This window comes from Phyllosticta citribraziliensis (assembly GCF_038025025.1).
Source record: "Phyllosticta citribraziliensis strain CPC 17464 chromosome Unknown J3D65scaffold_14, whole genome shotgun sequence".
Classification (NCBI taxonomy): Eukaryota; Fungi; Ascomycota; class Dothideomycetes; order Botryosphaeriales; family Phyllostictaceae; genus Phyllosticta; species Phyllosticta citribraziliensis.
In genome coordinates this window covers 716,331-734,756 of record NW_027117351.1, presented here as the reverse complement: position 1 = coordinate 734,756, position 18,426 = coordinate 716,331, and the positions used below count along the sequence as shown (strand labels likewise).

General features: G+C 55.5%; 6 protein-coding genes across 6 annotated transcripts; 3 read left to right on the top strand and 3 right to left on the bottom strand.

Annotated features, from left to right (window-relative positions):
• Positions 1-347: 347 nt before the first annotated feature.
• Positions 348-2,178, bottom strand: J3D65DRAFT_648454 (bicyclomycin resistance protein; the record flags this gene model as incomplete). Its single annotated transcript, XM_066802392.1, has 4 exons — positions 348-486; positions 590-1,640; positions 1,691-1,868; positions 1,927-2,178. 4 exons carry the CDS (start codon positions 2,176-2,178, stop codon positions 348-350), a joined length of 1,620 nt encoding a protein of 539 aa, XP_066650624.1.
• A 1,472-nt stretch (positions 2,179-3,650) lies between these two features.
• J3D65DRAFT_672152 (Six-hairpin glycosidase-like protein) lies at positions 3,651-5,002 on the bottom strand (the record flags this gene model as incomplete). Its single annotated transcript, XM_066803455.1, has 2 exons — positions 3,651-3,746; positions 3,815-5,002. 2 exons carry the CDS (start codon positions 5,000-5,002, stop codon positions 3,651-3,653), a joined length of 1,284 nt encoding a protein of 427 aa, XP_066650623.1.
• Positions 5,003-6,038: 1,036 nt separating this feature from the next.
• On the top strand, positions 6,039-6,775 carry J3D65DRAFT_648452 (uncharacterized protein; the record flags this gene model as incomplete). The annotated part of the gene is made up of 2 exons (XM_066802391.1): positions 6,039-6,277; positions 6,304-6,775. 2 exons carry the CDS (start codon positions 6,039-6,041, stop codon positions 6,773-6,775), a joined length of 711 nt encoding a protein of 236 aa, XP_066650622.1.
• A 426-nt stretch (positions 6,776-7,201) lies between these two features.
• Positions 7,202-8,200, bottom strand: J3D65DRAFT_653915 (uncharacterized protein; the record flags this gene model as incomplete). Its single annotated transcript, XM_066802474.1, has 1 exon — positions 7,202-8,200. The coding sequence occupies one exon, from the start codon at positions 8,198-8,200 to the stop codon at positions 7,202-7,204; it is 999 nt and encodes a 332-aa protein (XP_066650621.1).
• Positions 8,201-9,153: 953 nt separating this feature from the next.
• J3D65DRAFT_641051 (isoprenoid synthase domain-containing protein) lies at positions 9,154-11,370 on the top strand. Its single transcript, XM_066801853.1, has 8 exons — positions 9,154-9,726; positions 9,787-9,805; positions 10,044-10,358; positions 10,412-10,574; positions 10,630-10,719; positions 10,787-10,820; positions 10,887-11,107; positions 11,220-11,370. Exons 1-8 carry the CDS (start codon positions 9,328-9,330, stop codon positions 11,293-11,295), a joined length of 1,317 nt encoding a protein of 438 aa, XP_066650620.1. The 5' UTR covers positions 9,154-9,327; the 3' UTR covers positions 11,296-11,370.
• Positions 11,371-12,538: 1,168 nt separating this feature from the next.
• J3D65DRAFT_672148 (uncharacterized protein) lies at positions 12,539-17,930 on the top strand (the record flags this gene model as incomplete). The annotated part of the gene is made up of 2 exons (XM_066803454.1): positions 12,539-17,729; positions 17,782-17,930. 2 exons carry the CDS (start codon positions 12,539-12,541, stop codon positions 17,928-17,930), a joined length of 5,340 nt encoding a protein of 1,779 aa, XP_066650619.1.
• Positions 17,931-18,426: the final 496 nt, after the last annotated feature.

The following is an 18,426-nucleotide window of genomic DNA, read 5'->3' as shown; positions in this document are numbered from 1 at the left end:
CTGCCCCATCATCCCCCCCGAGACGCCGCCTAGCGTACATTCTCTTGATTCGTTACAAAGCTCACAGAAAATAGACTTGATAGAACACGTCGATTGCAATGCAGTTGCTTTGCTCCCTAACGCCAGACGCCTCGCAAGATGGAAATGTTGAATTTGAGATCATGATGAGAGATGGTAGACGATGAGTAAACGAGACCAACAAAAGGAGGGTGGAGGTGGATGTTTCAGCCGAGAAATGCAACTTACTCGACAGACAGACAGATGAAACGAGATGCTGCGGCTAAGAAGAAACGTCACAGTCATCGTCGCATGGTCGGGAAGGATTCGCAGTTCAAGCCAGATTGGGATCAGTTCTTGACCGGACTGTATGTGCTCGTCTTGCGGAAGCGTGAGCCGTAGATGTAGAAGAGAACCGGTACCGGAATCAGAACGACAGAGACGATGCCGAGAAGCGAAGTCGCCCAGTCGACGTCGAGGTTGTGGTACCTATGAAACGAGGAGCACGTTAGCCACCAGCTCGCTCGTTAATGAGGTAGATCAGGCGGAAGTAATGAGGAACCAGCAAGCGTTTGGGGAAGATAATACTCACATGGCCACGGCAAAAAGGGGAAAGCCAGCGCCCGAAAGACTGCGCAAGATTGTGTTTCCAGCAATGGCACTATTGGCGTGCATGAGGTACACATCGATGATGTAGTTGAGGCCCTGCAAGAAGACAAGGAACAGACCCAAGCCGATGAGGCCGCCAGCAATCACTTGCGGAACCCAGAGGATGTGAGGGTTGCTAGTCCATGCAAAAGTGAACAGACCTGCGGGGAACACCAGACTACCCACGATCATGGGAATCAACCGCAATTCCGGAGGAACACTGCCCTTCTCGCGGTAGATGCGCGCCACATACGTCTTGGTAAAGACGACAACGAAAACGACGCCGATCAGAACACCGACAGTAACGGCGGAAAAGGTGAGCGAGGCGATAGTCGGTTTCCAGCCACGCTTCTCTGAGAAGGCGATTGGGAAGGCTTCAAAGGTGAGGTAGAGAATGCCGTACACAATGGTCATGTAGATTGTGACGAAGAGCAGGATTGGCTCCTTGGTCAACATGACAAAAGGCTTGACCAGGACGTTCTTTGCAATCGCTCCAATGTCGACGGGAGCCTCCTCAGCTTTGGCATGGAGGGCCCAGTTCCCGGTCTCGCGACGCATCCTCGCTGCGCGTGCTGAAAGAATAGTGCCGGCGTGGGTTTCTGGAATGCAGAAAAGGCCGATGATCAGGAAGAAAAAGCTTATGATCATCGTCACCCACAGTGTCCAGCGCCACCCGAGATCGTTGTTTGCAACGATGAAGGAACCGCCGATAGGACCAGCGCAAGGGCCCAGGAAGACGGCGCCAGCAAAGACTGACACTGCAATGCCACGGTCGACCGGATTCCAAAAGTCAACCAGTGCGCCGCCGACGATTGCTAGTGGCGAGGATCCAAAGACTCCGCCGAAAAATCGGCAGAGCATGACAGTCTCAATGTTCTGCGCAACCGCGACAGGGATTTGGAAAATGGCGAAGACGAAGAAAGCAAAGAAAAGGGGTGGCCGACGGCCGAGAATTTCCGACAATGGACCCCATATAGGCGGACCGACAGTGAATCCTGGATATCATGTCAGTAGGGGACGGACAAAGGGAAGACAAAAGACACACCTGCAACAAACAGACTAGTACCGAGAGTCATTACTTCAGTTGAGACGTGGAATTCCTTCGCTGCAACGAACGTAGCCGTGCTGAAGACGCTGGACGAAAAGGTAATGCAAAAGGTGATCATAGACAGCGACAAGGTGATGATCCACTTCCTCCAAGTGGAGAAGTTTTGGGGATTTTCCTACACACTCCGTCAGTCTCGCAGCTCGTTATTGCCCAAAACTCCAGCCTCAGCTTACCGGATCATTTGGGCCACTCCAGCCTACTATGTTGAGATCTAGAGGAGGACCTCCCTTCTCACCTCCTGCTGGAGGAGGTGGTGGCGGTGGCAGAACAAACTCCTGCTGCGACCGTGACTTTTGTGACTCAAGGTCCATGTCCCTCTTGAGCAATTCCATGTCCCTCTTGAGTGATTCAACATCTCGTTGGAGCGAGGAGCGGTGAGATGGCGGGTAGGATGACTTGAGTCTGGCCTCGTCGTCGTAGTCCATGCTGCGGCGTCCAATGGTACTGGCGTCATCTTCGTTGAAAAAGGTAGGACTGCGGAGATTGGAGACGGCAGTGCCGTTGCTTTGTGCTCTTGTGTGGTAGCTTCGACCAGGAAAGGACAGACCGTTGTCCCCGGCCACCAAGGCCGGAGGGAGCGGGGACCGTGGTGACCTGGGCAATCCATCTGGCCGGGTAGGATATGTGAACTTCCTCCCATTGAAGCTGTAAGTGGAGTAAGGTTGCGAAGCCGGTGCCATGGCGGCAGTGCTGGGAGGAAACGGACGCTCGGATTGTAGGAACCAATATCGAAAGCAGGAAACCGATTTGCGTACAAGTAACTGAAGGAATGAAAGGTGACTGCAACTCCAGAATCGAAAAGGGAGAGACCGGACTTCTTTTGTTGTCTAAGATTCACTAATTTTCAGGTACCGAACATCGAAGGGAACCGAGGGCGATGGTTGTCAATGATCTTCCGCTAGGTGAGAACAACCGGATATCTATGACCAACTTGATACCACTGGCGGGACGAGCAGGCTCCGGCCAGGGGTCAGTTTTTTCGGAATGCGAAGGGTTGTGTCGTTTGACTATATGGGGCTCGGCAGCGGAAGTCCGCAGTAGCTGTCTCCGTCTCCAACAGACAGCCCGCGGCTAAGTCATATCCAGTCAGAACCACTGGTGTGGGCAAGAAAGCTGATGTCACTTGGCGCCTTTCCCCAAGCGGTGTCCAAGGTGTAACGAAGGGCTTTGATAACGACGGCACGGGGTAAGCAAACACTCCGAATAGCAGCATTGGGGGCGACTTTCTTTGTATAATGGTGAATGGAATTCAGTATCCTTAGTAGGATGGGTCAGCATGACGATGACGTTGGGGGCGATTGTGCGAAGACGGTTACCGGTGCCGTTCGGGTTCTGAAAGACGCGAAGCCCGCGTCCGCCTCTCCCTCTTGTCCCATCGCAGAGCCTCAACGCCCACCCAGGCATCCGACACTTTCATTCGACAATCGAAACCTGCAGCTTTTCTTTTTGATCCTGCGTCAGCCACATCCAGTTAGCCCCTCGATTTTTTGGTCCTAAACGGTGTCGAGCTTTTTCTGGCACGCTCGCGGCCACCGAGATCTGCTCAGGCGTTACATCACTCGCGATCCCAAATGTCTGTATGCAGTCAAAGGTATCAGTCAAAATCCTTCTTGGGACCCTGAACATGGGTGGATTCTTCTAGTCCTATTCGAATCTTAGCCGCCTCGTTCTCTCCAGCACTTGGGCATTGCATGTGACCGAACCGTGTCTCACGTGCGAGACACCAGAAGCCTCAGATGCTGCCGGTTGCATCACCTCTGGGCAAGGCAGAGTTCTTTGCGATCTTGCCCCGCAGCACACCCATCGAATTCCGGACCTCTCATGACCCGGGTAAAGAACGGAAAGTTTATGCGTCGCGATCGGCGCAAAGTCCATAACATGCGCAAGACTCGTATTGCTATTCCCTGTCCTTGATCTCATGCTCGAGCGATGCGAGGATGAAGGCGACAGATCCCAGGACGCTGTCATAGTTGATTGGGCGTTGCACGTAATACTGGCCAAACGTGTCAGGGTTGAGTGAGTAAACAGAAACGGGAAATCCGGCCTCGGCCCACAACTCACCTCGTACGAAGCTGTAGAGTTTAAACTGCAGACGCCAACGGTGCCGTTGTAGCTGAGTGTTCCGTTTCCATTGTGCACAACGAAATTGTGCAAAATGTAGTCGTAGGCCTTGTCCGCGACTTGCGCATGCGAAGTCGACGTCGCGACAATCTCCATCTCATTATCACCGGATGCATTCGTGCTAATCTCCACGTCGTTATTGGGAGAATCCGTGCCAAGTGTCGCGGATTCAAAGAATCCCAGGCGCTCGCCTTTGAGCAAGGCATACACAAACATTGCCGATGCGCTCGATTCAATGTAGTTGCCCTCGCGTCCTGGCTGATCCAAAAGCTGCCACCAGGCTCCAGAAGCCTCGTCCGCAGACTGCACCACGGCGCAGGCCAGCGTCCGAAACTTGTCCAACAGGCCGGTCCACTCCTCCGATTGTCGCTCAACCGGAAGGAGCTCCAGAGTGTCCACGAGCGCCATGAAGTACCATCCCAAGGCGCGACCCCACACGTGAGGACTGGCGCCTGTCTCCGGATTTGCCCATACGGCCGTCTTCGATTCGTCGTAGCCATGGAAGAGAAGTCCGGTAGCGTTGTCGTAGCAGTGCTCCCACAGGAGATCCAGCTGCAGCACAATGTCGGCGATGGCAGTGGTGTTGTCCTGATCGAAGAGCCCAGTGTAGTACGAATAAAAGGGCGCCAACGAGTACATCCCATCCAGGTACGACCAATTCTTGTAGGTGTAGTACCACAGGCCGCTCTCGACGTTGCGGGGCTGCAGGTTGATGGACTCGCGCAAAGATTCAAAGCTCTGGCGGTACGTTGCATCGCCGGTTTCTAAGAACAAGTCGATTAAGTTGTTGCCATTGGACAGTCGATCCAGGGGGTAATTCGTGAGCTTGGTGGTGACGCTGACCGTGCTAATGGTCGAGTCCACGCTCTTGTTGACATATCCCTCAATAAGCCCCGCCGAGCTGTCGCCTGAATACTGTTCAAGCAATCGACGGAAGCCTTTCTGGGTAAATCCGGCCTGAAGAAGCGCTGAGGAGTCTCCCTCGCCCGTCAAGACGCCTTGGCCCCGCGAGATGATGCTATTGGCCATCCATACCGAGTACTTTTTCTCGGTGTCCGCAGACGCCCGCGTCCCTGTCAGCAGCGAGCTCAGCACCAGGGCGCGCACCAACGCCAGAAAGCAAGACATGTCGCGCATCTTGCACGAAGGAAAATTTCAGGGCCGAAAAGTTGTACAGCTGTATCCAATTCAAGCGTCCAAGCCTGAAGGCTTAGACTTATCTTATCTAGCGGCGGGCCTGGCCTGTTTGTCAGTATAACCCAGGTCTGACTCAAAAAGACCCGACTCAGCTGAGGTGTAGCTACTGTTGTGAGAGGAGGCTCAAGATTTGTCCACGGCAACATACCGAAGAGAAGATAGCGTTGTAGCTTCTGGAAGGGTTCCACCGGTGTGAGCTTTCGCGACAGTCTTCGGTCGATTTTCCAATAAACCAGACAGACGGAGTTAGCGGAGTGGGGGCCACACGGTCGACCTCCGATGCCTGCTTGTTTGCTCCCGAAGTCCATCCTGATGCGGACCTTGGATGGTCCCTGCTGTTTTTCCTGCTGAGTACTTGAACGCTCCCTCTCTGCACTTCTTCAGCGATGGGAGTGCCACGACTTCTGCAACCAGTGAAAGGCTCGCGGATCCCTTGCCTCCCAAATGACTGCCGGGCGAGCGGTACAGCAAGTGTCTTTCAGTAATTTGGGGGCCATGCATCCCGTCCCGTTTCTGCGCCTTGCATCGGTAGCTGCCACCCGAGGGAACGGTTCAGGTTCAGAGCTGTCGGAAGCGGGTCCTCTCGAGCGCAGCAAGAGAACTGAAGGACGGACGATGTGGCGTGGCTCCAGTCTAGAACTCGATGGTGGTCTTGGATGCCGTCGCTGAGCAGCTATGCGGATTACCCAGAATGGCATGGAGCTTTCCCCGCAGTTTGACGTAATAGCCGCGTCGTTGCTGTACCTTCGCACTGACGACCGTCTGATGTCGAGGGAAGCTACCCAACCCCCGCTGTAAGTTCAGCTTCACAAAAGGGCATTGTTCTCTCAACACCTCCTGATTGAGAAGTTAGAGCCCGGTGAATCGAGCAGCGACCGATCGAGCTGATAAAAGGCGCAAGTTCCCGATCCCCAGCATCAAACTCAGACACTCTTCGCACACACTCGCGCTCCCTTTGCAGCTGGCCATGGCATCCAACACCAACACCAACGCTAACGGGAGTCCGCGATTCGGCTGGCACGCCGTCCCACGCAATCCAAAGGTGTTGCTCGACAACAAACGGCACGTCAACACACCCTCGCCGCTGTCCGTCTCCTCGCTGCCATACCCAAACACACCCCTCATCGGCGCGGCCATAGCGCATGTCAAACCGCAGCTGCGGCCAGAGACGTACTCCCACAGCCTCCGCGTCTATTACTACGGCATGTCTCTGCTGCAGACCCAGTTCCCAGCTGGCTATCCGAAGACTGGATTGACGCCGAGACGTGGCTGCTGACCTGCCTGTTCCACGACATCGGCACCACGGCAGGGAACCTGAGTGGCACCAACCTCTCGTTTGATTTTTGGGGCGGCATCCACGCTCTTGCGACCCTGCGCGACCTCGGCGCGCCCACGGCCCAGGCCGAGAGTGTCTGCGAAGCTGTCTTGCGACACCAGGACCCGGGCGAGACGGGTACCATCAGTTGTTTGGGCATGCTGATCCAGCTGGCGACCGAGTTCGACAATATGGGTCACTACTGCGACATGGTACACGAGGGGACTGTAGAGGCGGTCGTCCATGAGTGGCCAAGGATGGGTTGGAGTGGATGCTTTGCCAAAACGATTCGCGAAGAGATTGCGCTGAAGCCTTGGGCGCATAGTACTGCGATTGACGGGTTTGCAGAAATGGTCGAAGGCAATGAAGTTATGAAAAAGTACGACTAAGGGGAAAAAGTGGCTCTTGTTGAGGCTTCGGAATGGCCGGCAGCCTTGAGTGCGGGCTTCCAGATAGTGGTGGCAGGTACGAAAGGTGGTCACAGATTGCGTGCCGTCCTTTTGATAATGGTCAGTTCTAGCCCGATGGTAAATCCAACTGCTGTTTTCAAAAGCCGATCGTGGTGTGATTGCCATCTCGAACGCCTGCGGCTCGACCGTGTAATGTTGGAACGTCTAGGTCTAGAAGACCTCCGGCCTCACATGCACATCAACTCCGGGGTGCGGTGATCGTGAGATCGGCCGTGTTCGCCATTCTGGTGGCAAATCCTTCCAATACAAAAGATTGAAAGCGAATGCGAAGGAGAGGAATGGGAAGCAAAAGTGAGGCGAGACCAGCTGCTCGACTTCAAAGTCGAACCCAACTCCACCGATTCATCAATCCTCGCCTTCGCCATCGCTGATTTCTTGTCCTTCTTCCCTCAGCTTCTCCTTCTTTTTCCACTCCCTCTCCCGCTTCTTCTCCAGCAGCTTCTTCAAGTTTTTGGCATCATTGAATCTTCCGCCAGTTCCAGCACCACACACGGCACAGCTCGGATTCTTCCTGAATCTCGTCAAGGCGCACTTTTCGCAAAAGTAGTGCCCGCAATTCGTCACCACAGGCTGGGCATATGGTTTCTTGCAAATGATGCAGGCAAACGGAATCTTCTCCAGAAGCTTGGCCTCCTCCTCATTCTCCTCGTCCTCGCCAGTCTTGGCGTCGCGGTTCGCCGACGAGACCACGGTTCCACCAAGCTTCTTGCCTTTGGTATTGATTTCCCATTCCCGGTCTAGCTTCCACCCTGCAGCATAGTCTTCTCTGGCGTGCAGAAACTTGCAGCTGTCGCCGAAACCGCAGAAACCCGTCTGCTTGTAGTCCTTGCAGACATCGGGAGCGTAATCGATCTGCGTCACCATGCGGACGTTGCTGTTGATTGGCTTGACAGGACCGACCTTGGGGCCATCGGCGCTCTTTTGGATGAAGTTGGAGTAGTTTTTCTGGCCCTTGTACGTGCCGTCTCTGCCCTCGTCATTGTCATTGTCCGCGTCTCTCTTCGCTCGAGTTTTTCCCAGCAGGTTTTCCGCGCTTAGCGCCTCCGGTGCGTTCTCGTCGTACCAGTTGGACTGCTTGGTGGCGTCGTTGTTGTCCTTGATGGAGGCCGACGTGTCTGCGGCATATTTTGTGACACCCTCGACTTCGATCTTGGCCTTTTGCGCGGCAGATGAGGCGTTGACGACGGCGATCGAGGCTGTCTTGCGCCGTTTTACTTTGCGACCATCGTCGCCATCGGAGCCTGAATCAGCATCTGAGGACGCAGAGGGAGATCGGGGTGGCGGTGCGACTCGGCGCGGCGCGCCCTTGCCAGAGCGTTTCTTGAAGACAACGGGTGCATCCATGAGGAAGGGAGATGCGACGTGTCAATCAGGCGAGTCAAACGGCGTTGTCAGGTCTTCGAGCGCAGCTGACACGAAGTTGCAGTTGGAATGTCGATGGCGGTTCATGGCGGGCAAGACCTCCGGTTTGCCGCATCCTGTCCACGTCGCGCGTCAACACCCGCCGCCTGTTTAGTCATCCGAAGCTATGCCATGCTAGGGCTCGCCCTAGGGCTCCACGCGTCGTCGACTCCAACAACACCGCATGAATATTCAGCATAGCCCTTCATGTCCGCCTGATGATGTTCCTTCCAAAAGCCTCAACGGTGCTGACATCACCCATGAAGACATTGTGCCACCAGTATTCGTACCCAGCCTGTTCACGAGGCCATGCCCAGTCTGCTTTTGGTCCAATGAAGCCCACATTCTGAGCTAGAAGGCCAAATGTTCAGCCCTGAGTGTGCCTGTACCTTCACAAGACGCCATCGGACCCTTCTAGCCACCCTGGACTCGGTCTTATGCGTCTTCAGGGACCTCCTGTCCTACGCTCCTTCATTCGGAATTAACGGTGCCCGGTAGGGAAGCGCATGGCCATGTAAAAATAAAGCCGATGAGCACCTAGGGCCCAGATCTTCAAACTGCCGACAAGGTCGGTCAGATGTACCATGGAATCGATCATCGATCTGTATTGATGCCGTTGCACAAAGACATTCAAAGCCTTTGTGAGGACCGCTTATAGGATAGTGTTCACAGCCAAGGCGATCTAGCCTCCACCACCCTCACGGAAGACAGGGCGTGTCAATCCACATGCGGGCATGGCCTTTAGGCTACCATCCAACTCATGTTCTAAGCATTCCCAGTATAGTCCACCTGCCAGAATCAGGAATATGCACCGCAGGATGAGACAGTGGTTCTGTGACTTTGCTTGGAAATTCTTGAGATAGTCGCCTGAAAAAAAGTAGCGGCGAAGAGCAGGGCCTGCGGGCACTCCGGCGGTTAATCCCGCTGGGGCTTTTGCATATAAGATATTCCAAGGGCCTTGTTTCTTTGGAAGACAAGAGACCATCAAAAGCTTGTGGCAATCTCAGACCACTTGGGACCAACGTCAAAGCGAAAGCGGCGTATCGTCAACAACAAAAAAGCAATATACCATGTTGCTCGCCACCGACGAACCTGGGCTCAGCATTTCTTTTACGGCCTTGGGTCGTTCATCAACCCTCCCCGGCAGGCCGTTCAAGACTGCAAAGCCCAAGAGGCCCGCACGGCAAACCGTCCGCCTGATCAAGAAGGAGACGACCAAGGAGGCTGCAAACATGGCCATTCTTCCTGACCTTCTCGTCAGTTTCATTGCTCCAGAACCCAAAGTCAACCCACATTACGAGCAAGTGAGAAAAGAGTCGGAAGAGTGGATGAGGGCAAACCTGTGGCAAAGCCTCAGCGAGAAGGACATCAAGCGTCGCTGTGCTGCAGACTTTTGCTACTTCAGTGCCATCCTGTGTCCTGACGTCGGCAAAGAGGAACTTCGGACAGTCTGTGACTGGATTTACTGGGTGAGCATCGAACCAATCAAAGACGATGTTGTCAGGGGTAGACGCTAACAGTGCGCCCAGGTATTCGAGTTTGACGATCGTTAGTGTGCCCCTACCCTCCCAAAGTCGGTGTCGAAAGAAATGATACTCCCCGGGTATAGCTGCTGCAGTGGACGACAGCTTCCTGGTTGCAACTGTGGCAGCAGACGACAGCTCCCTGGCTTCGTCAACAGTGGTGACCGAATGCTCCCAAGACGCGTCATCGCAGTACGAGCTTGGGGACATGATTTCTTTAGACACCTACTGTGCTGCCGCTTGACGTTGCTGACCCTCGGCAGAGTTCGATGAAGGCGAACTAGGCATAGACCGTGAGAAGGGCAGGGCTGAAGTCGCGGGTATGGTTGCCGTTCTTGTTCCACAAGGATGCAGCACACCCGTTGTCAGACGGCGGTCCGCGCTCGGGCCATGGTCGACGTCTCCAATCGAAACAACGTCCGGCGAACTCGAGGAAGCCCTGTCATCCGACGAGGACAACCAAAAAATGAACCCGGAGTTTGAGCGAGAAGCAAAAAATTCTGCGGCGGTGGCCAGCACACCCCTGCAGCAGCTCTTCCATTCCATCTGGGAGAGGGTGGGAACGTCGACATGCGACGGTGAGTCGATGGATTCCAACAAGGCAAAAGTGCAGTGACTAACAGCCGAGCAGACGCCCGAGAGAGATATGTCAAGTCCAACATACACTTTTGCAGGAGTGTCGCAGAACTGCATGGCGAAGAATTCGACGACATGGTGGTGATGGAGAATATTACGCGGTACCTGCACATCCGAGCGCAGAACATTGGTCTATACCCCCTTTTGTCGTTGGAAGAGTGAGTGACGCCAGGAATTGGCTCGACCAAAGATCAGGCTGACGGAGTGCTATAGATATGCGTGCGGCCTAAGGCTACCGCAGGCGGTGTTTGAGTGCAAGGCGATTCGAGATATTGAGCGACTAGTGGCCGAGATGTTGACACTGTAAGCAGCGACGTCAAAGGAGACAGGGGAAGCTTTTCAGCAGGCTGACAAAGACGGTGACACACAGGCAGAATGACATTTTGTCATACCATCGAGAACACGTGAGTGTGACTGGTCAACTCTCGAGTAGGGGAGTCTGAAACAGAACAACAACTGACCCATGACAGAGTGTTGGCCACAGCCAGAACCTCATCTCAATATTCCGCCGGAGATTAGGTCTCTCGCAGCAGCAGAGCTATGACAAGGCCAATGAGCTGCTGCATGGCTGCTACCGACAGTGGTATATTTCGCATTCCGAGATTCCGAGCTGGGGAGAGAAGGTGGACGCCCAGGTGCAGCAGTATCTCCAAGGATGCCTTAACGTGCTAAAGGCCAATGTTCGCTGGAGGTGAGTACAGAATCCTACAACCTGGTCGCGTTGCCGGGGCGTCGGCCGCGTGCCACGTCGTGTCTCGTGTGGCACAGGACGTCAAAAAGAAAAGGGCTGATGTGACGAGTAGCTTCAAGTCGCAGCGTTACTTTGGCAAGGAGGTCGACCGCGTGCGCGAGACTCGACAGGTCGTTTTGGTCCCCTGAGTTGTTTTGTTGTTGTTGTTGTTGTTGTTGTTGTTGTTGTTGTTGTTGTTGTTGTTGTTGTTGTTGTTGTTGTTGTTGACAAGGTTGTTGTTGTTTGAGAAGTCATGGCCCATGGCTCACGTTCGGCGCCGGGTGGTGGCCGCGTTGGGCCTGGGAGACGGGCGCACGACAAGAGAGCAGCAGATAGGCTTTGCAAGCTGCTGCAGTCGAATGCAGCGAGCTGCAAGGTGGGCTGGCGGCGATGCGCAGATCTCCCGCGACGGCTCGAGGGGTTCTCGATGGCTCCCGTTGCCGTTGGTCGTCAGGGGTCCCGCGGGGAGGGAGCGAGAGAAGGACTGGTGGTCTGTCCATTCACAGGTTAATGAGAGATGGATGGGAAATGGGATCGTCGCGTCGTCGCATGTGGCCATGTGCGACGGAAGTGGAAGAAGGGCGGAGGCGAGGGCGAGGGCGAGGGCGAGGGCGAGGGGCGAGGGGCGAGGGGCGAGGGAGAGAGTAGAACAGAGCAGAGCAGAGCGCGTGTGTAGCGTGTGTGTGTAGCGTGCAGCGTCAAGACAAGACTCAATTGACCGTACGGTACCTTGACTAGATGCAAATGGGCCAAAAGCCGCCGCCGTTGGGTGGTGGTTCAGGTGCTGGGGCCTTGCCCGGTCTGGCTGGTGGATAACAAACACACGGACCTGCCCCCCTCCCTCTTCATCATCGCCCGGCACCCTCGCTCAGGTCCTCAACTCTCCCCGGCTGCACCCTTGCCCAGTCCTCCTCTCCGACTGCGCGCGCGCATCTCTCCTCTTCCCAGCGATGCGCAGAGTCGCCTTCACCTAATCCTCTCCCCAAACAGAGGCGCGAGTGAGACACGCCACCCTCCCCGCCGCGTCCCTTGTTGTTGTCGTCGTCGTCGTCGTCGTCCTCTGCTCACTCACGGCGTCAACCTCCGCCCAAGGCGCCCCTCTCTCCCTACCGCCTCCCACGGCACCTTCAATCGACTACTGCCCTTGCTACCGCGCTCTACTTTCGCCTTGTTCCCACCCCACAGTCCGCCTGGACAACGACGCTCTTTTGGTTTTTCCTTGCACGCTACAACCGCCACCTAATTTCTTGAAACGAAACATCGTCCACTCCTGCTCCACGACTGTCCGCTGCAGCTATCCGTCCGACTCTCCACACGAAGCCGCCATAGATACTGCCCGCGCCCTTTTCTTGTCCTGAGCCCTCTCGACGCCCCGGCAATACCATGCCAACAATGGCCTCGCCCTCCAAGGCTGTCAGTGTCGAGGGTGAAGGCGACGCCGACCCTTTCGGCCCTTCCGCTGCCTCCAACAATCCAGAATCCCAGCGCAAGAGATATGCCAGTTTCGACACGCAGACATTTTCCGTCTACTCGGACGGCTCGCCCCAGGCCACCAAACGCGCCCTCGAAGCACACTTGACCGAGACGGAGCGGAGACTGCGAGAGGCTTCTCAGCTGGGAACCATCCTGGTGCAACAAAGAAAGGAGCTCGGCGAGCGCTTGAAGGAGGTCGAGCAGCAATCTGACTCTGCGGAAGTTGGCGCCGAGCTGCGGTCAAAGCTTATTGAGCTCGAACGCGAGTTTAACGAAGTTGGCAAGGACACTGCGCGGGCCTTCATACCAAAGACCAGAGTCCCAAGCTACCATGCCTCCCTTGACGCCGAGGGGAATTCCGTCTTCTCCAGCGAAGCCCACGCCTCTCCTTCGAAACTCAGCGTCCCGACGAGAAAACAAAGGAACCAGCAGCCGAATCGCATCCATGACATCAAATTGGCCACGGAAATCAGTAGCTCTCTGCTCAATCAGGTCAGGGAGCTGCAAGCTGCTTTGGCGGAAAAGGACGAGCTGCTGAAGCACGTCAATGCCGAACGGTCGCACTTGGAAGTCGAGGTGGAAGGATTGACGCAACGGCTCAGGGCTTTGGACGAGAGCGAACAGCGATACAAGGACGAGAATTGGAATCTGGAGACGAGAATTCAAGAGCTCACGACCCAGCAAAAGCAGGCAATCGCCAAGGAACAACGCCTCAACCAAAACATCTCTTCTGGCAATGCGGAAAAGGCATCGATTGAGCGAGAGCTTGAAGAGCTCAAGCAGGCCCACGGGAAGCTCAACGATGAGTATCAAGCAATGTACAAGCAACACGAGGCCGAGATCATGGGACTGCGCCGGAACGTCACCTCGGGAGAAACCGAACGGTCTGCGCTCCAAAACAAGATTGAGGAACTCATCTCCCAGAACCAGGAGCTTGTTCAAGCAGTCGCTTATCACCGGCGGCTGGAAGAGTCGGGCTCGGGACGGGACTCGAATCACGATGCTGAGGATCAGGACACTGACCAAGACACACCTGAGCATTCTCCGCCACCCTCACCAACAAAGTTCACTCCTCGTCACAGCCACCTTGAGACCGAGACCCTGAAGAGCTCGCTGCAGCACGCGCATCGAATGATTCAAAATCTCAAGAACAACATTCATCGTGAAAAGACGGAAAAGATGGAGCTTCGGAGATTATTGCAGGAAACCAAGGATGAGCTTGATATTGCTCGCAAGGAAGCGGCCAACGGTTTCCCGAATTCCAAGAAACGCCGGCCCAATGAGAAACAAGACTTGTTCAAAAAGCCACCCCGTCCCGACAGGCTGGGAATGGCCCGTGGCTCCCGAGATGAGATCATTGTTGATGACGGTGACTGGGAAGACAACGACGAACATGACGTGCCGGAAACACCCAGTAGAAGACCCCAACCTTCGATTGGTGGTGTCGGCATTAGCCCCTTTAGTCGCCGCGTCAACTCCGCCTCGTTTACCAGACCCAGCACTGAGGCTCTTCAAACAGTCGCTGAAAGCTCCGACGCTTTTGAAACTGCCCATGAGCGCGACGAGGCGACTGAGACGGATGCTTTCCACACAGGGGCAGAAACAATCGGTGATTCCAGTACCGAAGAGGACAGCGACGCTGAGGAATCTGACCGTGGAACGATTCGCACTCGTCGCTACTCTCGTATGAGCGACAACAGACCTGGCCGCCACTCGTACCTCAGCACTGCATCCACTTCTGGCGATGAGGTTGACGACAGCGAAGTCGAGGTCAAGACGCCATCGCGTACTGAGCAGCCCCGCTATCGCCTCAAGATTAGTCGTGGCGGTCGTCGCTCTGTGCGTAGCGCTGCAGAGGTGCTCAACAACCACGTTTCAAAGTCGCCTTCAGCTAGTTTCATGAGTGATGGCAGTCAAGCTGAGCCTGACGGCGGCAAGAGTCTCCTCGCTGAGCTCGGCAACTTCAGCGAGCGTGACAGCGATGCAGCCTCAGAGACTGGTAGTGACCCTGGTACTCCGGGTCGCGCCTCAATCATCTCTCCTCAAGAGTCTCCGGAGCTTCGCAAGACTCTAGCCGACAAGGCTTTGATTCGCAAGGCATCTCTTGCAAGGCCACCAATGGTGGATTCGTCCATGAACACGGAGCCACTGAGCCCCGAATCTGGCCGTGTTTCCAGCACTACCGCTGCTCTTGGAGCCGCCATTTCTGGTGTTGCTGGCTTTGGTCTCGGCAGGGATCAGGAGGAATCGGCCAAACCTGAGCAGACAGGCGACTCTACACCAGGGTTGGCCCCATCTGCTCTGGAGCCCGAGCTGACAACAAAGGGCCAGGAGCTGAATGCCACAACGACCCCGGCCGTCTCACCTCAGCCTTTGAGCATCTCTGAACTGAATGCTCAACAAGTTGAGCCTGTCGAACCAACACTTGCACATCTCGACGTCTCTGCAATCTCTTCGCTCACTTCGGCGCCTGTGGAACCTGCCGCACCTGCACCCCCTAAACTTGATCTGTCATCACTGCTGGCGTTGCACTCCGAGCCAGTTGGCCCCGCAGCTCCTGTTGCTCCCAAGCTCGAGCTTTCTTCGGTCTCGACTTTGCAATTCGAACCTGTCGAGCCTCAAACCCAAGCCCCTGCCAAGCTGCAGTTGTCTTCGGTTTCGTCTTTGCACTCCGAGCCTGTCGAGCCGGCAGCTCCTCTAAACCCCAAGCTTGAGCTTTCATCACTCTCGGCCCTCCATTCAGAGCCCGTCGAACCGGAAGCTCCCTCAACACCTGAGCTTCAGCTCTCTTCTCTTTCCGCGTTACACTCGGAGCCCGTTGAACCCGAGGTTCCCAGTGCACCGCAGATCGTCTTCCCTCCCTTCCACTTTTCTCCGATCTCTTCTCTCCACTCCGAGCCTACGGCGCCTTCTACTGCTCGCAAGGTCACGCCTAACCACGACCTTTCATCCGTGGTATCCTACCACTCCCAAGATCCGCTTGACCCAGAGACCCCGGCACCCAAGGAGGCTCCGGTTTCAAATATCTCTTCCATCTTGTCCCTCGACTCTGAGCCAGTCGCCGCGGAAAACCCCAAGGGCCCCGCATTCCATTTCTCTCCGCTCTCGTCCCTGCACTCGGAGCCCATTGCTGCTGAGTTCGCCTCAATCCCCAAGGTTGCGGACAAGCCTGCCGACTTGCAGATTTCTTCCATTTCTGGGCTGCATTCCGACCCCGTTTCTCCTGAAGCACCCAAAGTCCAGCCTGCAGACCTACGACTTTCGTCAATCTCTTCCCTTCAAGCGGCTCCCGTCTCCCCAGAGGCGCCCAGGTTTATTCCTTCAACGTTTTCAGCGGTCTCAGGCCAGGCAATTGAGCCAGTCACACGTCCCGCTCCCAAGCCAGTCGCAGTGCAGACTGACTCGACCGACGAGAAGACTCCAACCTTGTCGTACACCAATATCCTCACAAAGAACACGGAGCCCGAGGCAGCAAACATGCCGGGTGTTCTTGATCCAGCGGCCTTCCAAAAGGTCTACTCGGAGATCATGGCCAAGGAAAGACGGGCCATCACAACTGCCCAGGTTGCCAACGTTGAACCGATCGAAGACAAGAGGGATTTCCGTCACGACTCGCCCGCCCAAGAGGGAAGAGAGGCGTTGCAGTCTATCCCGGAGAACGATGTCGCCTCTAGGTCACCCATGGTCGAGATGAGCACTCAAACCCTCATTTCTGCTGAAGAGCTCGACGGCCTCATGAAGGACAATCAGTCAATCATGCTCGCTGGACCGCCTAGCCCCACGAGAAGCCTTTCGTTGACGGGCAAGACTCCTGGGTCTCCAAAGAAGGACTCCAAGACGCCTCGCAAGCCTGCGAGCGCCTCGAGTCTGCGCAGCGCGCGCGTGGAAGCTCCACCTCTTCCCTCGGACCACAAGGAAGTAATTGCCGCCCTTTCTCAAAAGGCTCCGCAGACTCCGCGGACACCGTCGGTGATGGGGCCGCCTGTGAAACCCGCTTCGGCGTACAAGAACCAGAACAGCTCGCACGCTTCTCAACTACCACCTCGCACACCCAGCGGGAGCGTTTCGGGAACTCGTCCAGCGAGCCCGCATTCGGTCAGGGATGGAACCACCCCTCGTGCGCGTTTGCAGGCCAACCGCAGCGAAGTCTCGTCCCCCAATTCTCGCCGTACATCCGTCTCGTCTTTCGCATCCGAGATCGATCAACGCTTCAACATTCCCGTCAATCCTATTGGGCGTGAAGCTGACTCGACCACGGATCCTCGCATAATCCAAGCCATCACGCAGACCATGATTGGCGAGTACTTGTGGAAATACACTCGCAAGGCTGGACGCGAGGATATGTCCGAGAAACGTCACAGACGCTTTTTCTGGGTCCACCCCTACACGAGGACGCTCTACTGGAGCGATCAAGACCCAGCGACTGCTGGCAAGAACCAGCTCAAGGCCAAGAGTGTGCAAATCGAGGACGTCCGCGTCGAAAACGACGACAACCCGTACCCGCCAGGCCTCCACCGCAAAAGCTTGATTGTCATCACGCCTGGCCGTTACGTCAAGTTCACCGCCACTACGAGCCAGAGGCACGAGACTTGGTTCAACGCCCTCTCGTATCTGCTCTTGCGCACCAGCCAAGAGCGCGACGGCGAGGAAAGTGTCAATGATAGGAGCATTACAGCCGAAGATGCGCGCGAATTCAACCCTGCGTACGGCAGTCGCACCACTTCTCGCATGACTGGACGCTCTCGCGTCTCGCTGTCGTCCTACAACAGCCGTACCACCAAGGCGTCGTCACCTCGACGGAGCAGACTGGACACCATTACCAAGCGCCGTGCTGCGGCTGAACGTGGCACTTTGGCCACGCCTTCGCCGTCGTCCATGTCGGGACGGTTGAGCACCATTAGCGGCATGTTTGGACCAGCTGGAACTCTTCGGGGTTCATTCTCAAGTCGCCGCAGCAGGCTCGGTACCCGTGATGCAGGCAGTGCGGCTGGCAATGGCTCCATTTACGATGCTTCCGTCATTCAAGACTCCGCCGAGGATTTGAGGCAGGTGATTGAGGCCCAAGAGAGGGATGCTGATAGGCTGGAGAATGTTCGGGCTTGTTGCGATGGTAAGTCACCATCGACACGCCTGCCGCAGCCATGACTAACAGACACGCCTAGGCAAACATGATGTTGGATCTCTGTCAAAGAAGCCCCACCACCACCACCATTCTTCAAGACGCCACAAACGGACCAGCTCGATTGGCGCCAGCACGATGCTCTCTGCCAACACCGACCCGGAGACTAGGACACAAGCCAGCGCTTCGTGAGATGGCGTTGTGCTAGAGGAGTCATGGTTCATGTTTTTTTCTGTAACGGCCACGATACCTCCAACGGTTTCCTCAATTTCCTGATATCAAGACCCCGGCCAATACCTGTCTTCAAACCTTTCCTTTACTCTTGTCCACTACCAAGCTCAACTTTTCCTTTAGTGTTTGACCGCCTTCATCAGGCTTTTCCTTGATATTCTATGTGGGACCCGGCATGGTGGAAACAATTTTTAAATCCAAGTCGCAAGGCGCCACTGTACAGATGGGACGGCACCTTGCTGGCAAAAGAGAGGCGGCCGTTTTCCTATTTTGAGACGCCTCTCGTAATTAGATCAGTGCAAAATCTCCCTCCAAGACGGTTTCATTGTCCTCTCCTTTGGCGGTTTCTCTTGATATGACAGCAGTGCGAGCGCTTGATCTTTTGTTTTTGAGGGGGATGTGGAGGCGGAAAGATTGAGTAAGCTCGAGGCAAGGCTAGCCCAAGTACAATGGATGA

Bases quoted from the DNA above. Each gene is read 5' to 3' on its own strand.
- J3D65DRAFT_641051 (XM_066801853.1), top strand. From the start codon at position 9,328: ATGTTGCTCGCCACCGACGAACCTGGGCTCAGCATTTCTTTTACGGCC. The intron at 10,575-10,629 runs GTGAGTGACGCC...GGAGTGCTATAG, and splicing joins CCCCTTTTGTCGTTGGAAGA to ATATGCGTGCGGCCTAAGGC. The intron at 11,108-11,219 runs GTGAGTACAGAA...TGTGACGAGTAG, and splicing joins AAGGCCAATGTTCGCTGGAG to CTTCAAGTCGCAGCGTTACT.